The 24076-nt window shown below is 35.5% G+C and overlaps 2 protein-coding genes across 2 annotated transcripts in view; one reads left to right on the forward strand and one right to left on the reverse strand.

The window, feature by feature from the left end:
- The window catches only part of LOC150101259 (solute carrier family 71 member 1), a 268455-nt gene that overhangs the window by 205559 nt on the left and 38820 nt on the right, over window positions 1–24076 (forward strand). The window contains exons 9-10 of the mRNA XM_090401592.1: window positions 6128–6240; window positions 21974–22071. Of these exons, the coding sequence (XP_090257718.1) occupies window positions 6128–6240; window positions 21974–22071 (211 nt within the window). The remainder of the gene's footprint in view (window positions 1–6127; window positions 6241–21973; window positions 22072–24076) is intronic.
- LOC150101260 (ribitol-5-phosphate transferase FKTN-like) overlaps window positions 1–24076 on the reverse strand; it is a 353950-nt gene that overhangs the window by 13606 nt on the left and 316268 nt on the right. The gene's annotated exons all lie outside the window — the stretch shown is intronic.

A 24076-nucleotide genomic window follows, 5' to 3' on the forward strand; every position in this document is an offset into this window, starting at 1 on the left:
AGTTCAGGTTTTGTAACTCAGCGCTTACCACATGTCCAGTTAGCAAACAGTAATTATTTTTAAAGAAAAAATTATTGTCAGGTTTTGTAACTCAGTGCTTACCACATGTCCAGTTAGCAAACAGTAATTATTTTTAAAGAAAAAATTATTGTGTTTTAGATTAAATGTGCATACCAGATATCTGACGATGATGACAATTTGAAATGGTAGTTTATTCAAATTCTCAATTTGTTAAGTGTAAATAATATCTGTAGTAAGTCATAAAGACATTCCTTTTGCTAACAACAGTGAGGCAGTTATTACTAACTTGCTTGCTGCTTAGTTGAATACATTGAGGACATGGGAAATTGACAGCTGAATAAAGAGAGCATTATAACTGATGTAATGAGAGAGAGAAAGGTTGGAGAATAGAGACTAGAGAATTATGTTTTGGAAGTTTCTGTAAAACTTTACATTTTGAATATGTTAAGGTGATTCTAAAAAGCGATTTTTTATTGGAAGTTTTTCTCTTGGTTATACTATAAATTAAAGATACCAAGAAATTATATACTCGGTTTAATCCTTTATCCAAGTGTAAGCAAACAAAGTTTGTGAATGAAGTATTTTCTGGACTGGGGCAACTTGTATGAAGAAGCTGATGACTTCATCAGCTTCTTTATAAGAGTGATGACCTCAGTATCCCATAATGGAAAGCACATATCCTTATGGACATGTATTATGGGAAGAGTCACTACCCAGATCAGTTTCAACTTTTATTGAAGTCTCATCAGTGGGAGCCAGACCCAGAAGTGATACTAAAGTTGAAGTAATGCAGAAGTCATATTTTCATATACAAGTAGCCAAAAGGTGTCACACCTTATTATTAAATTTATTTATAAATTTATAAATTATAAATTAGTTATACTATAAATTAATAGTAAGGCAAGTGATGTGAAGTTATGAGCTGCTTCATACGAGTTGCCCCAGTCCTGAAAATACTTCAGGCATAAACTTTGTTTGCTTACATTGGGATAAAGGATTAAACCAAGTATATATTTCTTGGTATCTTTAATTTATTTTAACAAGGTTAATCCTATTACTGATGAATTGATACTGTAAAGAAGCGAACAGTAACAGAAGGAGATATTAATTTGATGTTCTGTTGCAACATTCAACAAAATGCTAAAAGGACTTTTAGCAGTCTCAAGGACACCAGTGATACAGATGAATAATTGTCTTGGAAACAAATGAATCATACAATCTGAAACTGTAAAGTGTTATTAATTAACAAGTGCTCTACTTTCTCGATGCCCTTTGTTTATAAAACATAAAGGAAATTTTTTTTTCCAGTAAAGAATTTCCGATTGTAATTCTTAGAATTAAATTACTTGAGATAAGATACTATTTATTCTCAGGGAGACAGTGAGGATGAATGGAAAAAGAGGAAATACTACATAGTCCATGGACTTTAAGGAGGAAGAGAGGAGATTTACATAAAAGAAGCCAGATAAAGAACTTAATCTAATGAACATTTTCTTTTATGTAAGAGCTAGTGAAAAATAAGATGCCCAGTCCATTAGGTAGATAACTATGGATAAACAAACCAATAATAAACTTCATCAGTGCTTGAATTATTTTATCCTTTGAGGAATTTTTTGAGGCTTTAGAAAAAGCAACTGACACAATGAAAAAGGAAAAGTTTGTACTTGTTGGGGATCTAAATAGCAGAGTAGGAAATGATTGTCAGACATACAAAAATATTTTGGGAAAATTTGGAGAAAAGAGCAAGGGTAATAATAATTGCAAATACCTGTTGAATTTCTGCTCAGGACATGGACTGGTTCTTACAAACACTATGTTCCAACATAAAAATGTGCACAAATTCACATGGAGAGAAGAGGCAAGGAATAAGAAAAGGCTTATTGACTATGTTATTGTTGATAGTGATGTTTTGTCTCTGGTGCAGAAGTGTACAGAGGATTTGAAATTGGAAGTGATCACTATTTAGTCTTGAGCAGGATAAAATTGAATTTCATATTGAAAAGAATAACATGTAAGAAAGTTTTAAAGTGAATAAAAGTTGAGCAGCTCTCAGATGTGAACTGTAGACTAATATATACAAAGATTATTGAAGAAAAAATGAAACAGTTTGAGAACAAGAACCAAACCTTGGAGATTCAGTGGCAAGCCCTGAAGAAAACCCTGATTGATTCAATCAGAGAGGCATCAGAACTCCATGATGGACACAGCAAGTTAAAGAGGCAGTGAAGGAAAAGAAGAAAGATATCAAAAGTTCCTGGCAAATAATTCAACTTTTGCTCTTAGAGAATACAGAGACAAATGTAAGAAAGCGAAACAGTGTGTAAAACTAGCTAAACAAAAGTCATGGGAGGACTTTGGCAAGAATATAGAAAATAAATATCAAGAAGGTGGTAAGATATTCTGGAGGTTGTTGAAGAAGCTTAGAAATGGAGGAAACTGTGCTGTAAAAGAGATAATAAAGGTGACATGAAAATGGGAGAAAAAGATATCCTTGAAGTATGGAGTAATTACTTCGAAAAATTGCTAAAAGAAACAAGCAGTGATAGCACAGAGGTCAAAAATCACTCAACAGGCATACAGTCAGGAATACATATCCATTCATGGTATTCGACCAGAAATGCTTAAGTATGGTGGTATAAAAGTCTTACAGTGGCTGCACTGCATAGTTCAGAAAGCCTGGACAGAGGGACGAATTCCCGATGATTGGAGTAGAGTTCTAATAGTACCCATATATAAAAAGGGAAATAAAACTGAATGTGAGAATTACAGAGGTATTTCCCTACTGAGTGTTTTTTTTTTTTCTCAAGTATACTTGAGAAAAAACGGTTCAGAAGAATTGTGGAAGAACAAGCTGGATTCAGGACAAATAGAGGCTGTCAGGATCAGATCTTCACTTAACAACAAATAGTTGGGAAAGCATGAGAATATAACAAAGACCTGTATTTAAGTTTTGTTGATCTGGAAAAGGCATATGACAAGGTGTCAATGGGACGTTATATCAAGCAATACTTAGTCTTTATTTGATTTGTAAGTCAGCAGTTAGAATTGAAGGAAGTACAGGAAGATAGTTTAATGTTAAATGTGGTGTGAGAGAAGGATGTACATTATCCTGTCTGTCATTCATTATATATATGGATCATATTATGAAGGAAAGTGGTATTAAACATGATATCAGAATTGAAGATGTTAATGTCAGCTCTTTGCTTTATGCGGATGATGTTATACTTCTAAATAAATCCACTACAAGTTTGCAAGATTCCCTGACTGAATTTAATAACTGTTGTAATAGATATGGTATGAAGGTCAGCATTAAAAAAACAAAGACAATGAAAATAGGTAGAAGTGTTGAAAATGTCAACTGTGTTGTGAACTGGGAACCGGTGGAACAAGTAAAACATTTCAGCTACTTAGGCACGATTTTTAGTGAAGATGGTAAATTAAATATGGAACTAGATAACAGAATCAACAAAGCTGGTACGGTAGGAAGCCAACTGAATAAATTCATATGAACTAAGAGAAAAATTATTCGGAACACTAAATTAGCTGTTTACAAGACAGTGTTCAAACTAGTTTTAACTTATGGATCTGAGAGCTGGGTCAGAAGTAAAACACTTCACTAATTTAAGTGACCATACCACCTGAAATTAGCAGAGCTAATTTCAGGTGGTATGGTCACTTAAACAGAATGGGCGTGGAAAGATTAACAAAACAAGTCTTCTCTGCCAGGATGGCAGGAAAACGACCCAGAGGAAGACCAAGATATAGGTGTATTGATATGGTACAAAGTGCCTTAGACGATAGAAATATAAGATCTGGTAATGTTGGGGTCTTGACAAGTAACAGACTGATTTGCAGTTAAATTGTAGATAGGAGGTTAGTAATGATGTAAATTTTTAATGTATTACTATCATATCCTGTAACCTCCCCCTTGAGGGTACATGTCAGGAATTTGATGATGATGATGAACATTAAAATTCCTTAACATGAACAATGAATTATACTACTTCCTTTTCTGATTGGGTGGATGAGTGTGGGATAGGATTTATGCCTAAATTCATCTCACGTTTGAAGTTTGATGGTCTGGAAATTGTTTCTCCTTGTGTGAATTCAGATACAGTGCCAGAAGAATGTATGCAGTGCTTCCAATATTACTTTTGATTTGATGGAGTGGATCTCTGCCTCTTTCACCTGAAAACACATCATATTACCATTTCTGGTAGGTCATAAGATGAGGAAACTAATGGAAGAACTTTGTTTATTAGTAAAATGGTCAAAAAAACTACTCAGGTAGATTCTCTACATTATTATTACATAACACCTCCAGGGAGTCCAAAATCTCATCGAGGTAGGGCACCTGCTCTACCTCTCCGTCTCCACCACTCCACTAACCGCAGCTTCATTCATCATTTACCAGCGCTTCCCAAACTGTGGGCCGCGGCCCCCTTGGGGGCCATAGGTTTTGTTGAGGGGGACCGTGAAATAATGAAAACAAATTTAAAATGTTTGAAGACTAAGTAATTTTTTTTATTTTAAAAGAAACGTATTTAACTTTTATTATTTATTATTTCTTTTTTGCAATTTTATATTTTAATATCAAGAACTGTTGATATTGACTTTATATACATATCAAAACTCATTTTATATTATCACTATCACCCGAGCTAGTTTTCTGTTACCAATAAAAGTTTCGCATATACTTCACACATGAAAAAAAGCTTAAACAAGTTCATGTGGGAAGATAGTAACTCCCTTGCAGTGGTAAACAACATGCCCTCCCTTAAAAGCCACTATACTGTGGAGGCAATAAAAACAAGTACTTTTATTATGCCAGTGAATAAGGTATGAGCAGTCTGTGTAATATATTTCTCAACAAATAGTGCAATTAGAGACAACTGGGATAAAAACACACTAATCACATGTCCCCTCATTCAGAAACTATGCTGTATAGACTGAAACAAAACCATATGTTGCATGGGCAAACACAGTATCTAACTGAAAACTATTGTTATTAATTAGATGTGTGTGTGAGTTCGATTTCCCAAGGCAGCAATAAAATTCAACCGAACGTGTTAAAATTCGTAAAAGTGTTAAAACTAAGTAACACATAATGAATGTTATGGCAGTTTCACATATGGAATTCGGTTGAAGAGAGTTAGCATTTCAACTCAATTGTCAGCTATGCTTTAATCTTTCTGTTGTGCGATCTTTTGTTAATACCGCACCAATCATATGCACGTTTTAATAACCTGCCTTTGCTGTCTGTTTCGCGTTAGGATGAATTACCTTAAAGGGAGAAAAGTCACAAAAGAGAAAAATGTTCCTGGTCCGGGGATTCCCTTATTCAGGTAATATTCACTAATTTCATGTTATCAGTCTGCGGTGTGCCAGTATCAGTAAGTGGTGATATTATTTGATATATTCTACGTTAAAAAATTTAACCCTGAGATGGATAAGTGGCTGATAAAAAATAAAAAAAAAATCCCGCGAACAATCAGAAGAAGCAGAAACATACTCAAAAAAAAAAAAAAAAAGGATAGTATTTCATATTTTACCAGAACAGCCCGCATCGTCTTCAGAACCAAATGGTAAGAGGCAAAAAATGTAATATATGCATTTGATTTTTGCAATATTCGCTGTGTATGTTTTGTATTGCATATAAATACAATAAATATTATAATAATATATCTCTATTACGATTTTAATTTTTGCAAAGGGGGCCCTGACATCCAGAAGTTTGGGAAGCACTGATCTACATCATCACCATCTACTGCCGATCACAAACATATATGCCCATGGAGGGATGTGAACCCGCAGTCTTTCAGCTGGAGAGTAGATACGCTAACCATTCAGCCAACCAGGCCGGCATTATGTTATTGGAAATATATATATATATATATATAATATAATTAAAAAAAAAACTGTAGCTTCATTTAGACACATTTAAAATATCAGATTCATTTTTTTTCTTTTTTTTTTTGTCTTCAATTAGTTTGTTTAAAGGATACAGCAAGAGAATTACTATGCATGAATCAGAATCGTGTCATTCATATTATTTTTATTTGTGTGTGTTCGTGTAAATTGATTGCTTCATTTTATTCTGTTTCAGACTCTAGTGCTTACCATGTTGATGAAAACTGTTGGCAGTAAGCATACAATCATGGTTGGTTTGCTCTTTGAAATGTTGCAGTTAATGTGGTATGGATTTGGATCTCAAATGTGGTGAGTTTTTATAATTATAGCTAATTCTGATTATTTTGAAGCTTAATGAACCAACAACTATTCAAATATGAATTATTTAGGTATGTTTAATCTTGATTATTCAAGCTATTTGTGATAATTTTGCAGGACTTCAGATTCGGCATTAATGGGTTATTTCTTCTCACTCAGCTTTCTGTACCTCTGACGTATATGATTACCACACTAAAAAAATTATAATGATAATTTTTATTTGGTCTCTGAATTATTTGGTAACCTGATACTGTTTGCCAGAAAACAGCATAGTAACCTAATTTTACAACTATCACTTGCATATCACAGCTCTTCCTCCTTAACATATTTTGATTCTGAAAATGAGTTTTTTTTCCCTTTTTAGTATGAAGTTATTGCCATAAGAGCAGCCATACTAATGATATATTTTAAAGAGTTGCTTTAAACAAAGCTGAATAAAAACAACTGTTAAACACGCGTGTACATTTAAGAAATACTTGTAAAAATAATGAAATTCTTGGAGCACAAACAGGAATTCTGCAAGAATGAAGGATCTGGGGAGTTAGCCTAGAGTTGATTAGTGATGGGAAGAGTTGAATTTTTCCTTATAGATAGATCCAACGATCATAAGAGTGATTTAGAAACTTAAGAAAATTCTGGATTTCTGGAATTTAATTCCCGTTCCTATTTTACACTTAGACATAAGCTCATACCATACCTTGCAGGCATTAGAAATCATATCTGAGGAAATAGGTTGTCTAATCCTTTTTCTCATAGTGTACTATGTCTGTATATTGTGTGTATTCTTCTGGCCAGTGAGCATACGAGGATGGTCAGAAGAACACCCACCCTATTCCCTAGAATAGGGAATAGGGTGGATGTTCCAACAATTCATAGTGTACTTCCCTTAATTTTCCCATTGCCAAAATACCTTTGTGGGTAGGTACATGGTCCTGATGAAAGATGATTTTTTTCTTCTGCAAACTGGATCTTTTCTCACGAATTTTTTCATCTAGTCTGGTTACAAGATCAAAATAATATTCCCCTGTTATTGTTTTACCCTTTTCCAGATAATTAATAAACAAAATGCCTTTAGGATCCCAAAACACTGATGCCATGACCTTGTCTTCTTTGGCACTGAACAACCGGCTTCTGTCCACTGTTTTGACTGTGTGGATTAAGGTGTGTAATGGTGAATCGAAGTCTCATCCATAGTAATAAATCAACACACAAAACAGTTTTATTCCTGTTGAGCCTCTGTAATTTACATCATTTTATATACTTTCTCTTATAATCTAGTATATATGATGTATATGGACTTTTAAGAATTAATTTAATAGTTATAAGAAGTGTCCATAAGAGAGTCAGTTGGCATGTTAGAAGTTGTTATCAAATTTGTAAAAATAACTTAGCTAACCTCTTTGCGAGTAAACAAAGTTTAATAAGTTGAATTTATAAGCAGAGAGAGTAAATAAGTTTTAGAGTTAAAGAGATTATTTAGTGTTGAAGTGAACGGGTTCTAATTTTATGCTAAAGATTTTATAGATGGGTAGAGAAAGCAATCTCCCTGTTGTTTGATTCATGTATATTTCAAATTAATGTGTTTTAATTATTTGTTAAAAGAGTGCTGCCTGATCCCTTATTTTACAACTGCACTGTTCATAAATAAATCGGACTTGTGAGCGGGAAACAACTAAGGCATTAAAAGCGCAGTTTAATTACTTAGAACCATGACTGTTTATATAAACTTTGCTGACGGAATTTACACTAGTAAGGGAGAGAGAGAGAGAGAGAGAGATCTACTGGAAGTTTTGAGTCTTATGCCGAATATTTGATATACTGATGGTGCAGCCTGACAAATTTTTCAGTGTTCATATCTTACGACTAATAAATACGGAAGGTAGATAAACATAATACGCAGTAGAGTAAGTGAGAAAGGTTATGAGAGAGAAAGCATGCACAGCTAATTAGTAATAAAGAATAAAAGAAGATATTACAATAACCCGGAAAACAGAACATATTACAATATCCTCAACAGCCTTTGGTAACACCACATCTCAAAAGCAGCTATCCTTTTCTCAACTGACTTCTTTAAGTTCCTAGTCTAACATCCATAAGTTGCTGTTGGAAAAACAACTGCATCCAAAATCCTCAACTTTGTTCCCCATGGAAATAGATTCATCCTTTCAGATTTTAGACAAGTCTCTGACTGTTGTTTAGCCATTCCTAGTCTTCTTCTGATGTCTTCTGAACAGCAATTCTTCACATTAATAATGGATCCCAGGTACTCAAACTTGCTAACTTCCTCAATTCTTTCTCCAGTAAGATACACTTGTTTCTCTGTTATTACTGATCTTGTTAACATTGTCAAGAATTTGTAATAGTTCTTCCTTGTCATTATAAAGGAGTACAAGGGTTGTTTGAAAAGATTGGTTAAAAAAAAAAAGGTTAAACACAGTTTTTTGGAAAAAATCACCTTTATTTCTCAGCATAGTCTCCATCGAGGTCTACACATTTGATCCAGCGAGTTTACAATTTTTTCATCCCATCTAAATTTGTCAAATTGTGCAAAATAGTCATTGACAGCCTTGATGATATCCTCATTCGAAGAAATTTTTTCCCGTTGAGCCAGAGTTTTACATTTGGGAACAAGAAGTCACACGGGGCCAAGTATGGAGAATATGATGGATGTGGAACCAGTTCGAACCTCAATTCGTGCCAGTTTGCCATTGCGACAGCTGATGTGTGGGACTGTGCATTGTCTTGATGAAAGAGCACTTTTTTGTGTGCCAATCTTAGCCGTTTTTTCTTTATTTCTTCTTGTAAACCATCCAACAATGATGCATAAGACTCCTGTTATTGTCTTATCCTTTTCCAAATAGTCTATCATGATAATTCCTTGGGAATCCCAAAAAACAGTGGCCATAACCTTCCCAGCTGACAAAATGGTCTTTGCTTTTCTCAGTTCTCTTTCACTGGGCATTGTCCACTGTTTTGACTGCTGCTTGGACTCAGATGTGTAGTGGTGGATCCAAGTTTCATCTACAGTCATGAATCGACGCAAAAAAAATCCTGTGAATTGCGATTAAACATCTTCAAACACCGTTGAAATGTCTTTTCTCATGCGTTTTTGATCAACAGTCAACAATTGCAGCACCCATCGCACACATAGCTTTTTCATGTGCAATTTTTCATGCAGAATATTATACAGTTGTCCTCTGCATATACACTAGTGTATACTAAACGAGTAAGGAGAAAGTTAACCATCCCTAATTCCTTTTCCAACCTGAAGCCAATCAGTCAATCTGACACCTGTTCTTACCATGTCTTCTTGCTCCCTGTACAAGTTGGCTATCAAACTGGTATTGTGTCGAGGAAAAGTTATTCTTTTCATTACTTCCCACAATTTCACATACTGAACACAGTCAAAATCTTTAGAGTAGTCTAAGAAGCACATTACCAGAGGGGTCTGAATTCTTTATATTTTTCTATGATCTGTCTAAGGCAAAGGATCTGATCTCTGGTGCCCTTACCTTTCCCTAAAACCTGCTTGTTCCTTTGGCATCTCTACCTCAACTTTTTGCTTGGATGAGATATTAAACTAATAGTTCTGTAGTTCTTGCAAGCCTTCATATGTCCCTTCTTATGTAGTGGTATGAAAACCAACTTCTTCCAATCTCAAGGTCATGATTCTGTCTTCCATATCCTTGTAATTAGTCTGAGACAATTTCTTATCCCTCTATCCCCATGTGGATTTAATTAACTCTGCTGGGATTCCATTTGCACCTGAGGCCTTACTGCTGTTAAGCTACTTAACTGCTCTTTCACCTTCATGCCTAAGTGGAGGAGGTTCTGAATCGGTATTTTCCTGGTGAGAAGGCTCCTCCAAATTTTCTTTATCCACTGTATTGTACAGTTCCTCGCAGCATTCTTTCCATCTGTTTTTGATTTTCAATTCTACTGTTAGTAATGCTCTATTCCTGTCTTTGATGATGTTCAATTTGGGCTTAAACTTGTGCTTTAGGTCACAAACTAAATAAAATACCCTCTTATAATTTGTCTCCTCATCTGGAACTCTATCTCTTCACATTTATTAGTATAGAACTTTTTATTGTCCTGCTTGATGGCTCTTCTGACTTCTCAATGTAATCTCTTATATTCTTCAGTCCCTACATCTCTTTGTTTTTCCAACTTCCTTCTTTTCATTAGTTCCCATGTTGAATCGGATATCCATGGGTCTCTTGGTCTTCTCATTGGGCTGAGATACTTCTTAGCTGTATCCTGCGTTATCACCTTGACTCCTTCCCAAAGCATTTCTGGCGAGTTCTCCTCATTGGTCTTCAAAAAATCATCCAACTGAGTTGACGTTTCTTCTGTAAATCCACTAGGAATTTCTTTAACATCCAATCTAGTAGGATGTGCTTGACTTGGAAGTTTTAGGAGTCTTAGTCTTACTTTGGCTCTTACTGGCTAATGATCTGTGCCACAATCTGCTCCAGGACAAGTATGCACATCAGAGATACTTGTATTCCACCACTGGAGAGCCAGGATGTAATCAGTCTGGTGCCTTGACCTATCAGTGTTAGATATCCAAGTATAAGTCCATCGTGGGTATTTCTGAAAGCAAGTATTGGTAATAACTAATCTGCTAGCATGGACAAATTCCAACAATCTTTCACCGTGTGTGTTACACTCACCCAGACCAAACATGCCACACTCTGGCCTGACTCTCATACTCTTTCCCATTTTTGCATTTAAGTCCCCTAAGATGTAAAGTATGTCTCCCCCTTGGTAGCAGTCCAAAACAGTCTGTAAGTTTTCATAGAATTCCTCACTCTTTTTCAGGCCTATTCATGTGAGGTGCATAAACTACCACCATTGATACATTGCTAAGCTGAGCCTTAAGTCTAATAGAAATTATCCTATCATTAACGGGGTTATAACCAAGAAAGCTTCTTGCCTGAGTTGTCTTCAGTATCACAGCTGCCCCATAATGCTTTGAGTCACCATCTGAGTAAACCACTAGCTTACCATCTGTCATTATCATTACTGTCGTTTGAAGCGTCCTGGCTTTATTATCATTACTGTCTTTTGAAACATCCTGGGAATTACAGTGACCTGGTCTCTGTAATTCCCAGGATGTCAATTTTATACCCATCCATCTCTTTACAGACAATCTCAAGAGTACCCATCTGTAGACCCCAAACACTCCATGTGCCTATGTAAAAGTCTCTTCTAAGATTAATCCTGTAACTTTTGTGTTGCTCATTCACAACATCGCTGACTTCCGTTGGAGACTGTAAGACCTTCTGCCTAAGCCCTGAATGCAGCTCTGATTATTCTGCAAGATAACCGATGCAGCATGAGATGTATTATAAGGTACAACAATATTAGCATTTTGGAGTGAAGTCAGTTGATTTATTAAGAAGATTTAATAGCAAAATAGGAAAGATTCACCCCTAGCCCTCGAATACTCTAATAGCATTTGGGGGGGGGGGGCAAGAAGGAAAGAAAAAAGGAAAGTGCCGAGGCTACAGATAATATAGCAGATGTACATTACATGAAGTAAGGCATGATCCAGCATCAGGTACCTTGGGTTTGCCATGCCCGTACTCGCTAAAGTGAGCCTTTGAGGGGATGGGGGAGGAGGACTATTCATTCATACAGATACAAACTACAGGGTGATTGTAAAGTTGCACAACCCAGAAATGACACATATCTGTATCAACGTTAATTACATGTATATGAAAAATTAAATAGCTACAAATACAGGTTATAATCAGACCTTTATAACAAAAGAAGAATAGAAACCTCATTATGACATGTTGAAAGTGGTCACATCCTTTGTGAATGCCAACTTGTACTCTTTTTATCAGGTTTGATGCCACCTTGTGAAGCACCTGCACACTGATGTTTTCAATTGCTGTTGAAATATTCATTTTTAGTTCATTCAGTGTGTCAGGATTATTCTGATAAACAACACCTTTCAGATACCCGCAAGGGAAAAATTGCAAAAAATGTACGTACTTGTGGCACAACGCACTATCTTGCTGGAACCAACAATGGCATTTGCTGACATCTAGGAGTGCCATGAACTGTGTGATGATGTCTTGTTAGACAGAACTATTCACTGTCGTTTCAAAGAAAATAGGTCCCACTGAGGTGAAATCAGGCCTTATCATTGAATAAAATTGTATTAAGCATCTTTATACCACATTCTTCAACGAATGAGCATAACCATCTGCAGAGGGTTATTTATTTGCCTTTATCTGGGTCAGTTCATTGGACATTGAAAGAAAACACATGATATGGATTAAGGTGTAACAATCTTGCAACTTTCTGAGCATGACTATATGACATTGATGATTGCATGGCAAGTTTCCCCGAGGCTTTTTGTTGGAGACTGTGCTGCAGTGATTCAAATTCAAATAAAATGCAACTACAAATATAACCTGCATTTGTAGCTGCATTTTATCATCAGTCAAAATGGAGGGTCTTCCAAAGTGGACTTACGAGAATACTGGAATATTCCTACCAGCATTCTTCTTGAAGAACATAGAAATATCTGTCACCACAGTTATGAATAGTAAGGCCTAACAGACCATTTCATAGACACAGACAGGAGAATCAATTGGAACACTACTATGCTTCATTTTTTGGAATCTAACTACTCTTATAAACCAACTTAACCTGAATAAATAATAAATATAGCTATGTGAAACCTGCAGACTGGTTTACTAGCATATAAAGTTCATAATAGTGTGGAAAATGTCCTGAATTCCAAATGTCCTGAATAAAGTACATAGGTACTTTGCTAAAGTACCTATGTACTTTATTATCATGTTATTTGTTTAGTGCAACTATTTTTGAAATCATTTCTTATGCAGGTTATGAACATGCACAAGTATAGCTTAGTTTACTGTTTGGCTTCAAGTTGCTTCTTTTATTTGATTACGTATTCTATGTTTAATGTTTGTTTTATTTTTTTAGTTCCAATCCAGTCTTCCTTTTGTATTAAGTTCAGTGGCCATCATGTCAAAGTAACTTGGCATCTTAGATACTTGATTACTGCTTATGATAGGTTAGTTTCCTATATGCATTGTCTGCTAAATTTATATGCATGTGTTTTCCAGTAGGTTTGCTTATTTTGAAGGGTGAAAAGCCAGAGTTTTTGGAAGGAAAATTAGCAAGAGTGTCATGCACCCTTCATGACAAATACACACTTGCACATTCATCACTCAATTGAAAAGGCTTGATGTTCTTCATATACTAGATGTGAAAATTAGCAAGTGTGTCATATGCAACCTTCATATGACACACTTGCTCACTCATCACTCAGTTGAAAAGGCTTGAGGTTCTTCATATCCTAGATGTGATTCGAACCTAGGTCTTTCCAAGCAAACATTGTTTAGTGACTCAGAAAATACAGCCATAACTTTAAAGAAATATAATATAATCTCCGTACTGTTCTCAAACACAATATCAAGCTATCTGTCATAATCATTCATAAAAATACCAATATTTCTTCTCAGATTTATTTTTTTATTATTTATTATTATGTGACACTTCCAGGGAGTTCAAAGACTCATCGAGGGAGAGTGTACCAACAGCATCAAACGATTGAAAATCCCCTTCCAACTACTAACTGCACTCAAACTTGCTTAACTTTTTTGGCGAGCCATTAGTAGCAGAGGCTCGACCAACCTTTGCTAGCATATAAAGTTACTTACTCTCTCTCTGTCTCCCTGTCTGTGTGTGTGTGTGTGTGTGTGTGTGTGTGTGTGTGTGTGTGTGTGTGTGTGTAGGAAGGCCTAATTTTGTTAAGAGGTTAGGTTCCCAGTCCACTCTTCGTAAAGTAAATCATTTGTAAATTGAGGTAGATTGAGCCATTCTAACTGTCTTCAGTTAGAATGACTTCCACAAATGACTCTTTTCCACTAACTTCTTCATTTGTCTTGTCTGTGATTACTTATTGAGTTACAAGAATGTTATTTGATTCATATCATCTGTCCACAGTACTAATAATTTTTCCATTTTTTCCATTACTTCACTCCTTGAATTTTATGCTCTTGACACTTTTGCATTAACAATTCCAGCATGATTGAATATTTTGGATTTTGATTTGATTTTTGTGATGAAAAGACATCAAAAGTCATACCTCACCAGGTAAAGTTTACAGCAGTACATATGGTAAAAGATTAGTAGGATGATTATGCGCTTGGTGGGATTCGAACCCGCAATTTCTTGGCTGGAGAGCAGATTACGCTAACCCCTAAGTCAACCAGACCAGCTCCTGCATGTGAATGCTTTGTTATTGTCATTGGTTATTATTGTTGAAACTGTAGAAAACATTAATTTTAATGCTTTATATTCATCAAAATGAGGCTCATATGTCGAATCATCCCCTCCTCCCCCATCTTTTTTTTTAGTTGGGAAGATGTTGAATTGGCTGTATGTTTAGGTGACATTTTTATTTATTGCTTAAGTACTAATATTAGCAAAACTTGATTTTGTTAGTAGCCCATCAAGGTGGTTCATAGTGGACCAAATTACAAACTGTTTTGTAATCTCATAATGCCATAAAATATAAAACAAAAGGCATTTGCAAATGCCTTTAAAATCAAAGCCCAAAATCAACATAACAAAACAAAAGCATCTTTTGTTTTGTTGTTATTTGATTTTGGGCGGATGATTTTCAAATGTTCGTTAATTTGAATCTTTGTAAATAAAGGCAACATAAAACTAAGCCTTTCTGTATAGAATAAAAGCCAAAAGGCTATTTTTCTGGCAACCTTAATAATAATGAAGGGGATACAAATCCTTTGATGTTTATCTGCCAGTAAGCGAAACTCTAAGAACTAGGACTAAGATCTATGAGTTTCATACCGAAAAACTATCGGCAAATCTAAGTGTAAGTAACCATTTGGTAGTACAACACCAAGGCAACTCATATCAAAGGTGCAGCAAGCTCCCTCACTAAAAGAACTAAACTCTAAGAACTTAGTCCTAGTTCTTAGAGTTTCGCTTACTGGCAGATAAACATCAAACGATTTGTATCTCCTTCATTATTATTATTAAGGTTGCCAGAAAAATAGCCTTTTGGCTTTTATTCTATGTTATAATATACAGGCACACCTTTAAGGTATTCGTATAGTGAAGGTATGTAAGTTCTTTTCACTTAAACCTTATCTTCCAGGTCTACCTACTCACTGATGAGACCTCAAAAAAGGTTGAAACCGGTCTGGGTAGTGACCTCTCCTCATGGTGTAATTACAGTATTACATCCCCTAGGGGCTGTGTTTTTACATTATGAGAAAATATCAAGGATAGTGAGGGAGCTTGCTCCACCTTTGATACGAGTTGTCTTGGTGTTGTACTACCAAGTGGTTATTTACCCTGGGATTTGCTGATAGTTTTTCGGTATGAAACTCATAGATCTTAGTCCTAGTTCTTAGAGTTTCGCTTACTGGCAGATTTTGAGTCAAGTTTTGGATGAATTTGTTCTGGTGTGATGAGACTGAATTATATGATCTTGGAGGATATTGCATTTTGTAATTTATCCTTCATCCTTGGATTTTGACTCTCCTTATATATATATATATATCGTCAGACTCATCAAGGGAAGCCATAAATGCACACCAGCTGCAGAATGCTAAACAACTTCAACATGTATGCCTTTTGTGGCATGTAAGATGTCCAAGTGACAATCAATTTCCCTTCATTTGCAGTGTAACTGTTTCTATCACAGCAACAATTCTGGTCTTCACCAAGGGAGGTCACAGGAATCTGGTAAACAATATCGTTCACATATCCTACATGAGATGCTCCATCTTGTTGGAACACCATATTTGGCTGATGATCTTCCAACCGGGGTAACAAATAAAGCTGTAGCATGTCCGGATAGTTCACCCCAGCATTGTTTTTTCTGCAAAGAGAGAGGGTCCCCAAAACTTCTGAACCTGACAAAGCACACCTGAAAGCATCATCTTTGGATCATCTCTTTTGAATACTTGAATGGCACGAGGGTTTTCTGATCCCCATATTCTGTAGTTATGACAATTTACCCTCCCTGTTATGTAAAACATTGCTTTATCACTAAATATCCATCTCCGAAGGTAATTTTCGTCAGCTTCGACTTTTGACAAAATGTCTTGGGCAAATTGGAAATGGTGAGGTTTATTGCCTGGCTTTAAAGCTTGCACAATCTGCAGTTTGTAGCCACAGAGTTGAAAGCGGTTATGAACAACCCTCCAAACAGTCGTTTGGGGTCTTCCTAACTGCAAACTTGTCTAGTTGATTTTTATGGGATTCAATAAAATGCTGCCTGGATTCGATCAGCATCTTCCTGTAAAGTGCTCGGTCTTCCCACTCCTTTTTGGTGCTGAACACTACATGTCTCGTGAAATTTCTTTAACTAATGTTGGATAGCATTATCTGAAAGTGGATGTTTTCCATACTGAGTTCTGTAACGACCTTCCATTATGATAATGGACTTAGTTTTGAAAAATCCAAGTACACAAGTTGCTTTCTCTTGAACAGTCACCATTTGAAGTATGACATCATATTATCTCCCAGACATTGATGAGGCAAGTACAGCATTGCTGAATAAAACTTTTTGAGTTACACTTTCATATTCTGTAAGCAGTTTTATTTTGTTGTTTCCAGTTTGAAAATTATATGTCATCCCCACAGCCTTATTAACATCTAACCTAAGTAACACTTGATTCACCTCTGATTCTTTCACCTTTAATTCCCCTAATTCTTGCCTTCCTTTTACATTGCACAGCATCATTCACACCACTATGATATACACTGATGAAGTGTTTATTAAATAATTCCACTATATCATTTACTATGGTTACTCTGCTCCTATAGCTATCAACCTGCCATAAATATTTTTCCTCTTTCTTGCCGCTTAACAGAAAAATTCACTTGGATTAGCTTTGACCTGACTGGCCAATCTCCTCTCATATTCTACTTTTTCTTTTTTAATCATGCTTGTCACTTTTCTGGCCTACACTTTATTTTGTTCACTGCAAACTGTCTTGTACTTCCTCCATAACTTCTTTTGTAACATTGCTTGCTTGATTTCACCATTCATCTATCTCACTCCTACTCTATTTATTTGCTTAACTCTTGATATACATTTATGCATTGCTTGTGTTTGATAATGCATTGTCAACATCTTTTTTACACAATTCATCAACCCAGTGTTAGTTGGCTACATAGCTAATAATCATCCACCTTCCACATATAGACCTTCTTGATAACTTTTACCTGTTTGACTACCTTCTAAACCAGTACCTCATGATCACTTTCACCAACAGGTGGCAGTGTTGATATCTCATTCACAACCACATCCTATGAGGAAATCTAACACTGATACATCTCATGTTGCTTCTGTAGATAGTTATCTGCAGGAACTCAACAAATTCGCTCTCCTTGTTACTATACACCATCTCTTCTTTCCAATCTGCATTCCTATAATTAAAATCCCCCATTAGGATCATCATCCTTTTACTTGCCCAACTAATTTGTGTAAACATTTCACAATCAATATTCTCCACATTCCCTGGTCTATAATAGATTTTACTATTCTATTGATCTTAACTTCATAACAAACAGCTTCAAAATCTTCACATGTACTACTATTTTCCACTTTGACTCTTGAAGGATACAATTTCTCTGCTACCATTAACAGTTCTTCCCCCCCCCCCTTCATCTTCCTATCCTTTTGGAAAATTCTATATCCTGCCATTTCAAGTCTTGACAGTATATCAACATCAGTCAACCAAGTTTCACTTACGCCAATTATTTTGAGCATACTGATTTAATCAGCGCTATTATAAAATCTCTCATGATATAACTTTAACGTATGATGTTCATTTTTACATGTTTTTTGTTTAGGAGAATGTACTTAGAGAAATATTAATTCTGACTATAATAATCTTGTAATTCTCATAATTTAAGTAAGCCTTTGTTAAAATAATGTGGTTCAAGACATCATCATGTAACGATATTAACTTATGCCTAATTATAAAAATGGTGAAGAGTTCGGGGAATTGTCATAGATGGAAATTTCCAAAGACGTGCAAAGATGATATCATCTTGTCCAAAGGTCAATATGTGACCATTTTCGAGAGACGTGCTTACACATAATGGAAGTGCGAGTGTATATAAGGCAGGTCATCGAGAAGGGAAAAGGGTCTAAGGTTTCCCAAACCTTTTCTTACCTGGGTCTGCCATCATGTAAGGTTGTTGTCAGGAATTGAAAGAGGAGGAGGTTAGGGTGTTCTAAGCCTTCTTCTACTTGGGTCCATCGTCACGCTAGATTCACTGTTGGAAGTCTAAAGAGAAGCGTTGTAGGTTCGGAGTATTCTACCAAGGTCTGTCACCATGTGAGAACTATTGTGTCGATTGTGTTGAAAGGAAAGAGCTGCACATCGCTGTCAAGCTAAGGGTCCTATGGGGCAAGGCATAGTTGATGACTTGGACAAGGAAGAAATTTAGTGGGAAATCAAGGACCAGTCAGCAGACAGAAAGAAAGAAAGAAAGACAAGAAGGAGCACTTACATATGAACAAAGATTATTGTAACAGGCAATGTGCTGAACAGAAATTGTAAGTAGTTATAATACCGAATAAGAATGTATATCAAGTGTCTGTTTATGAGGTAATGTATAATGATATTGAATTAGGCTTAAATAAGGGCCTTATAAGCAATTAATTCATTCTACGAGTACATGCACCAGCTATCATACTTGTTCTTGAATTCATTCACATGGATGTTGTTCTTGCTCACACAACATCCAATGGCAATCCATTCCATTCACGTACTGCTCTATGAGAGAAAAATTTTTGATTGCCTCCATAGCTGATCTTGAGTCACTGTAAATTATAATTCCTTCAGATTGTTGAGATGATGATAGATTTAAGTAGGCTTCAAGTGCTTTATTTATTGTGTAGAGTTCGCTGGTAAAATTGGAAGCGATTCTCCCAGATCCAACTTTTATTGAAAGTTTTTCACCTTTCGGTAGTAGAAGGAGAACACCAGCAAATACATAACACATAACAAATAACCTGTTTGGAGGATGAAAGAAGGTTGATAGTATTTAGGCCTTTTTCTTTGAGCATTTCTTTTGGTTCTTTTTTTGTACAGAGTTTGGTAAGGTTTAGATTTATGGAGGTATTTGAAGATAAAGGACTGGAAAATAGAGGTTCTTTGTTTATGTGGGCATTTAGCTGATCAAGACCTATTTCTTTCCTGATAGTGTCATCATATTGTAAAGTTGATGATCTGTGAAGTCTGCATTTTGGTTCCAACGTTCATAAGTTTTTACGGAGATATGATCACTTTGGTAGCTTCCGTTATTATTTATGAATTTTATGGTGGCAAATTTTCGTCTGTCCTCCAGCAGGTCAAGCCCACATTCCTGTTGGACTCTGATGTTGTTAGTGGATGAGACTGCACCAATGATAATCTTGGATGCTTTTGCTTGTATTTTGTCTAATTTTTTCTTTACTGATGAGGCTGAAGGTGACCAGATAGGTGCTTCATATTTTAATTTTTTTAGAGCTCTGTTGGAAGTGTTAGAGATGTGTTGTGCAAAACATAATTCCTGATCAAGCATAATACCAAGGTATTTTGGATTTGTGACTTTTTCAATTAGCTTGTTGTTGATCATGACTTTGGGATTGTAGGAATGTCTATTTTTCCTGTCTGTACTAAAGGTACTTAATTTTGTTTTGTTGGGGTTGATTTTGAGTTTAAGTTCATCTGACCATTTTTCTAATCCTCTCATGGATTTGTTTAGAATCTCCTCTGATTCTTTGATTTTAGCACTAGTGTGCCAGATGGCTATATCATCTGCATAGCAAGTTACTTTTGTGTCTTCTGTAAGGTAGGGATGAATGTTATTGACATATAGAAGGAATAGTAAGGGACTGAGTACTGAGCTCTGCAGAACACCAGCCCAGGTTCTCTGCTCTTTTGATATTGCTGCATTGATTCTGACTTTGATCTTTCTGCCTCTAATGAATCAACAATCCAGTACAATATCATGTACTGTTTGTATTAATTTTTTGATCCAAACACGATTGAAAGCAGCAGTCATATCAAGGAATATGGCAGTTGTCTTTTTTATTGGTTTTTCCTGAAATGAGTCTATTATTTGGCAGAAGTGGAATAATTGATCTGTTGTCGAATGATGAGTTCTATAGGCAGTTTGGTAGTAGTTGATTTTCTTATTTTTTGTCAGCCAGTGCATAAGCCTGGAGTGTATGATTCTTTCAGTAATTTTACAAAGTATGCTAGTTAATGCGATAGGTCTATAACTTTGACATTCTGCAGCATTTCTGTCAGGTTTCAGGATGGGTACAATAACTGATTTTTTCCATTCTTTTGGAAGTTTGCCTGTTTGACAAGAGGTATTGAGAATGTCCAGAAGTTGTTCTTTGGCATTTTTGCCCAGGTGTTTGACCATATGACCAAAGATAAGATCATTACCAGGTGATTTATTAGGTGCAGTTTTGTTGATTGATGAATTTCGTTAACTTAGTGTAAATTCCTTGGAGAAGATGTCATTATATTGGTATGTTCTTGCTTGTTTTAGTATTTTACTTGTGAGTTTATTGAGGGTCTTGTCCTCTCTATTATACTGAAGTTTGGAGTTGTTTGAATAGGTTTTTGCCAGTGTTTGCAATTTCTTGATCTGTAATAGCTTGTTTCCCAGCATTTATGATGAAGTTTGTTTCCTGTTGGTTCTCTTTTTTGATATTGTTGTCTAGGATTCTAATAATGTTCCAGTCTTGGCTGTCTTTTCTTGGATCAAGGTTACTGTAAAGCTCCGCCCATTTCTCTTGTTTGCACTTCCAAATTCCTGCTCTATTTTCTGTGTTATGTTCATTAATTTCTTTCTGTAATCATCAGTTTTATTAATTCTGAATTGTTCATTGATATTGTCTCTTTCTGTAATCATTAATCAATATTGTGATCTTTCCAGTATGGTATATATATATTTTTTTTGAGTTGGAGACAAATTGTGGACTTGAATAGTCTTGCCATGTGCTCATAATTGATTCTTTGGAATTACTAGAGTTTACTATTGTTTTCAGGAAGTGCATCTTTTATGACAGTCTACTTTTATCCATATGTAATGTCATTCAGTTTAGAAACCTTTTTTATAATTTGTAATTGTAATTATTAAGCCCATGCTAACCCCACCTCCCCATTTTTTTTTTTATTCAGATATAAAAATGTTCGTTTTATTTATTTTTTTTTTAAATATTAAAAAACTGAAAAATCTTTTAAAATATTATCTGATATTGATTTTTGAATTCATACTGAATCATTAATTCAAAGAAGAAAAAACTTTCTATTGGAAACTGATACTAGGAGAGATAGCAACCCGATTACTTTTTTTTTTGTGTGTGTGTGTGTGTGTGTGTGTAAGTGAGAAGTTTGTTGATTTTAAAAGTTTTAGGAAAGTGAAAAGTTCTTGTCATTTGGTGATTTTTAGCAACCTCCACTAACATATGATTGCCATAGTATATTTCAAATTTAAAGTATTCAAAATTCCAATTAATTATAGAAGTTCTACATTCTTTCTTTTAATTGATTCTAATACTTTTAAATATCCTCATTTTCTCAACCAAAAATTTAATATTGTTATTGTCATGTATGAGAGAAACAAAAAATATTGAAAATGCATTTGAGGTTTTTACATAAGTTTATCATTTTCCTTTTAGGATGATGTGGGCAGCTGGAGTTTTGGCTTCTGTATCTAGTATTACTTATCCTGCCATCAGTGCATTTGTGTCTACACATGCTGATGCTGATAAACAAGGTATTATGTTAATTCAACATTCTGGATTATGGAATTTTTACCAAGTATCCAAAGAACTAAAAAAATTTATATACCAATTGAGATCTGATAGTTAGATATTCATCACCCCAAACCAAAAAAAAAAAAAAAAAAAAAAACATTTCATCATGAATCATACCTATCATGGAATTGAGCCCAAATTAGCTTCTTATTACAGTACAGGTATCTTCTTCCCTTCCCATACATACTCACTGTGTGTGTGTATTTCTGACACCAATCTGCATTAAATTTAAATCTATGCCTGGTAGTAATAACCTGTATTTCAGTGAGATAGGTTACTAGCACAAATCCTTAAATATCAAAGTTACCCAAATGCATAGTTCAGAAAATTAATTCAAAAGATGAAAGGAGTCATTATTACTATTATTGTACAGGCACCTCCACGAAGTCTGAAGACTCATGATGGGAGATCCAAACTATCCACACAATCTGTCATACCTCTCCTTGAACCCATTAACAGATAAAGCACTCACAATTGACTCTGGCAATCCATTCCACTCATTCACAACTCTCCAAACAAAAAAATCTAGTCCTCACACCCATATTAACCACTCCTTTATTCAACTTCCAAGAATGACCTTTTGCTCTGGCCCCTCTAACCAAATTCTTCAATCCACCTTCATAGGGAACATTCCTATGGAATAGGGAACAGACCACTCACCTGGTGACTTGCCTCTGAATCTTCACCACCACTTCCCCATCCCCAAGAAACCCAGGAGACCAGACCTGAGCACCGTAATCCAGATGTGGATGTATCAAAGCCTTATAAAGTCGAATAGGAAATAGCCGTCTTATGAGCTACTTAAGCTACCTTGGCAATATGTCCTCTAAACTTTAACTCTGTCTATCACCACCACCCCTAAATCTCTAGCTTTATCTATTTCCTAGAAAACAGTGCCATCGATGTGTGGTACATAGCTTGTAATCTGTTTATCCCAAAATGCATAACTTTACATTTATCCACATTAAACTGATGACCATTATCTTTTGCCCATACTTGACAGCCTTAAATCGTCCTGCAAGCTCCTTCACATTGCTTTAACTATTACTCTACCTAATTTCACATCATTATCAAACAACTTAATATTTTCTTTCAGGTTATTCCTATATCATTTATGTACAAATTAAACAGCAATGGTCCCATCACTAAACCGTGTGGCACACCATTAGTCACCTGTTTTCACCTCGATTCTGCCTCACCATATATATATACCACTTTTTGATATCTGTCCAGCAGCCACCCTAACCAGTGTCATATCCATCCCCCATTTATTTTAATTTGTGTAACAAAGTTCCATTTGGTATTCTCTCAAATGCCTTTGTAAATTCCAGCAGAATCATCGTGTAGCCACTTCCTTTATCCAACTTAGCTGTTACTCCATTATAAAAAAGTTAGTAAATTACTAAGGCATGACCTACACAAAGCAATGTTGCCCCTCATACAGTATCATATTCTCATCCACCCCTTCTTGAATTTTTTGACCAATTTTTACCACCATGCCTGAGATACTGATTGGGCTATGATTTGCTACTGCAGTCTTAGAACCTCCCTTATGAAAGGGAATTATTTTGCCCTCTTTCCACTTCCTTGGAACTCTGCCATAGCTGATACTTAAATTAAACAGCCTAGTCAAAGGTATTACTAGTTCCCTTGCACATTTTTACAAAACCCTAGCAGCTTGATTCTTCTTGTAATCTGATTTGGCCTTCCTTACCATGCTGGTCACCTTTCTTGCCTGAGTCTTGTACTATTCATGAGTTTGCTGGTCGCCTTTCTCCTTATATACCCTCACTTCATTTTCTTCTTCTGCAGGTTATGCTTAATGATATTACTCATTCATCTAACTCCTACGTGATTAAACCCTCCTTACCTTGGATCAGTTTAATACTGCTTCCTCTAGATGCCCCTTAACTATCTCCCATGCACTACTAACATCTTTCCTTTGCAGTTTTATGCTATAGCACA

This window comes from Typopeltis vanoorti, chromosome 12 (genome assembly GCF_054136105.1).
Source record: "Typopeltis vanoorti isolate ZY-2024b chromosome 12, IOZ_Tvanoo_1.0, whole genome shotgun sequence".
Classification (NCBI taxonomy): Eukaryota; Metazoa; Arthropoda; class Arachnida; order Uropygi; family Thelyphonidae; genus Typopeltis; species Typopeltis vanoorti.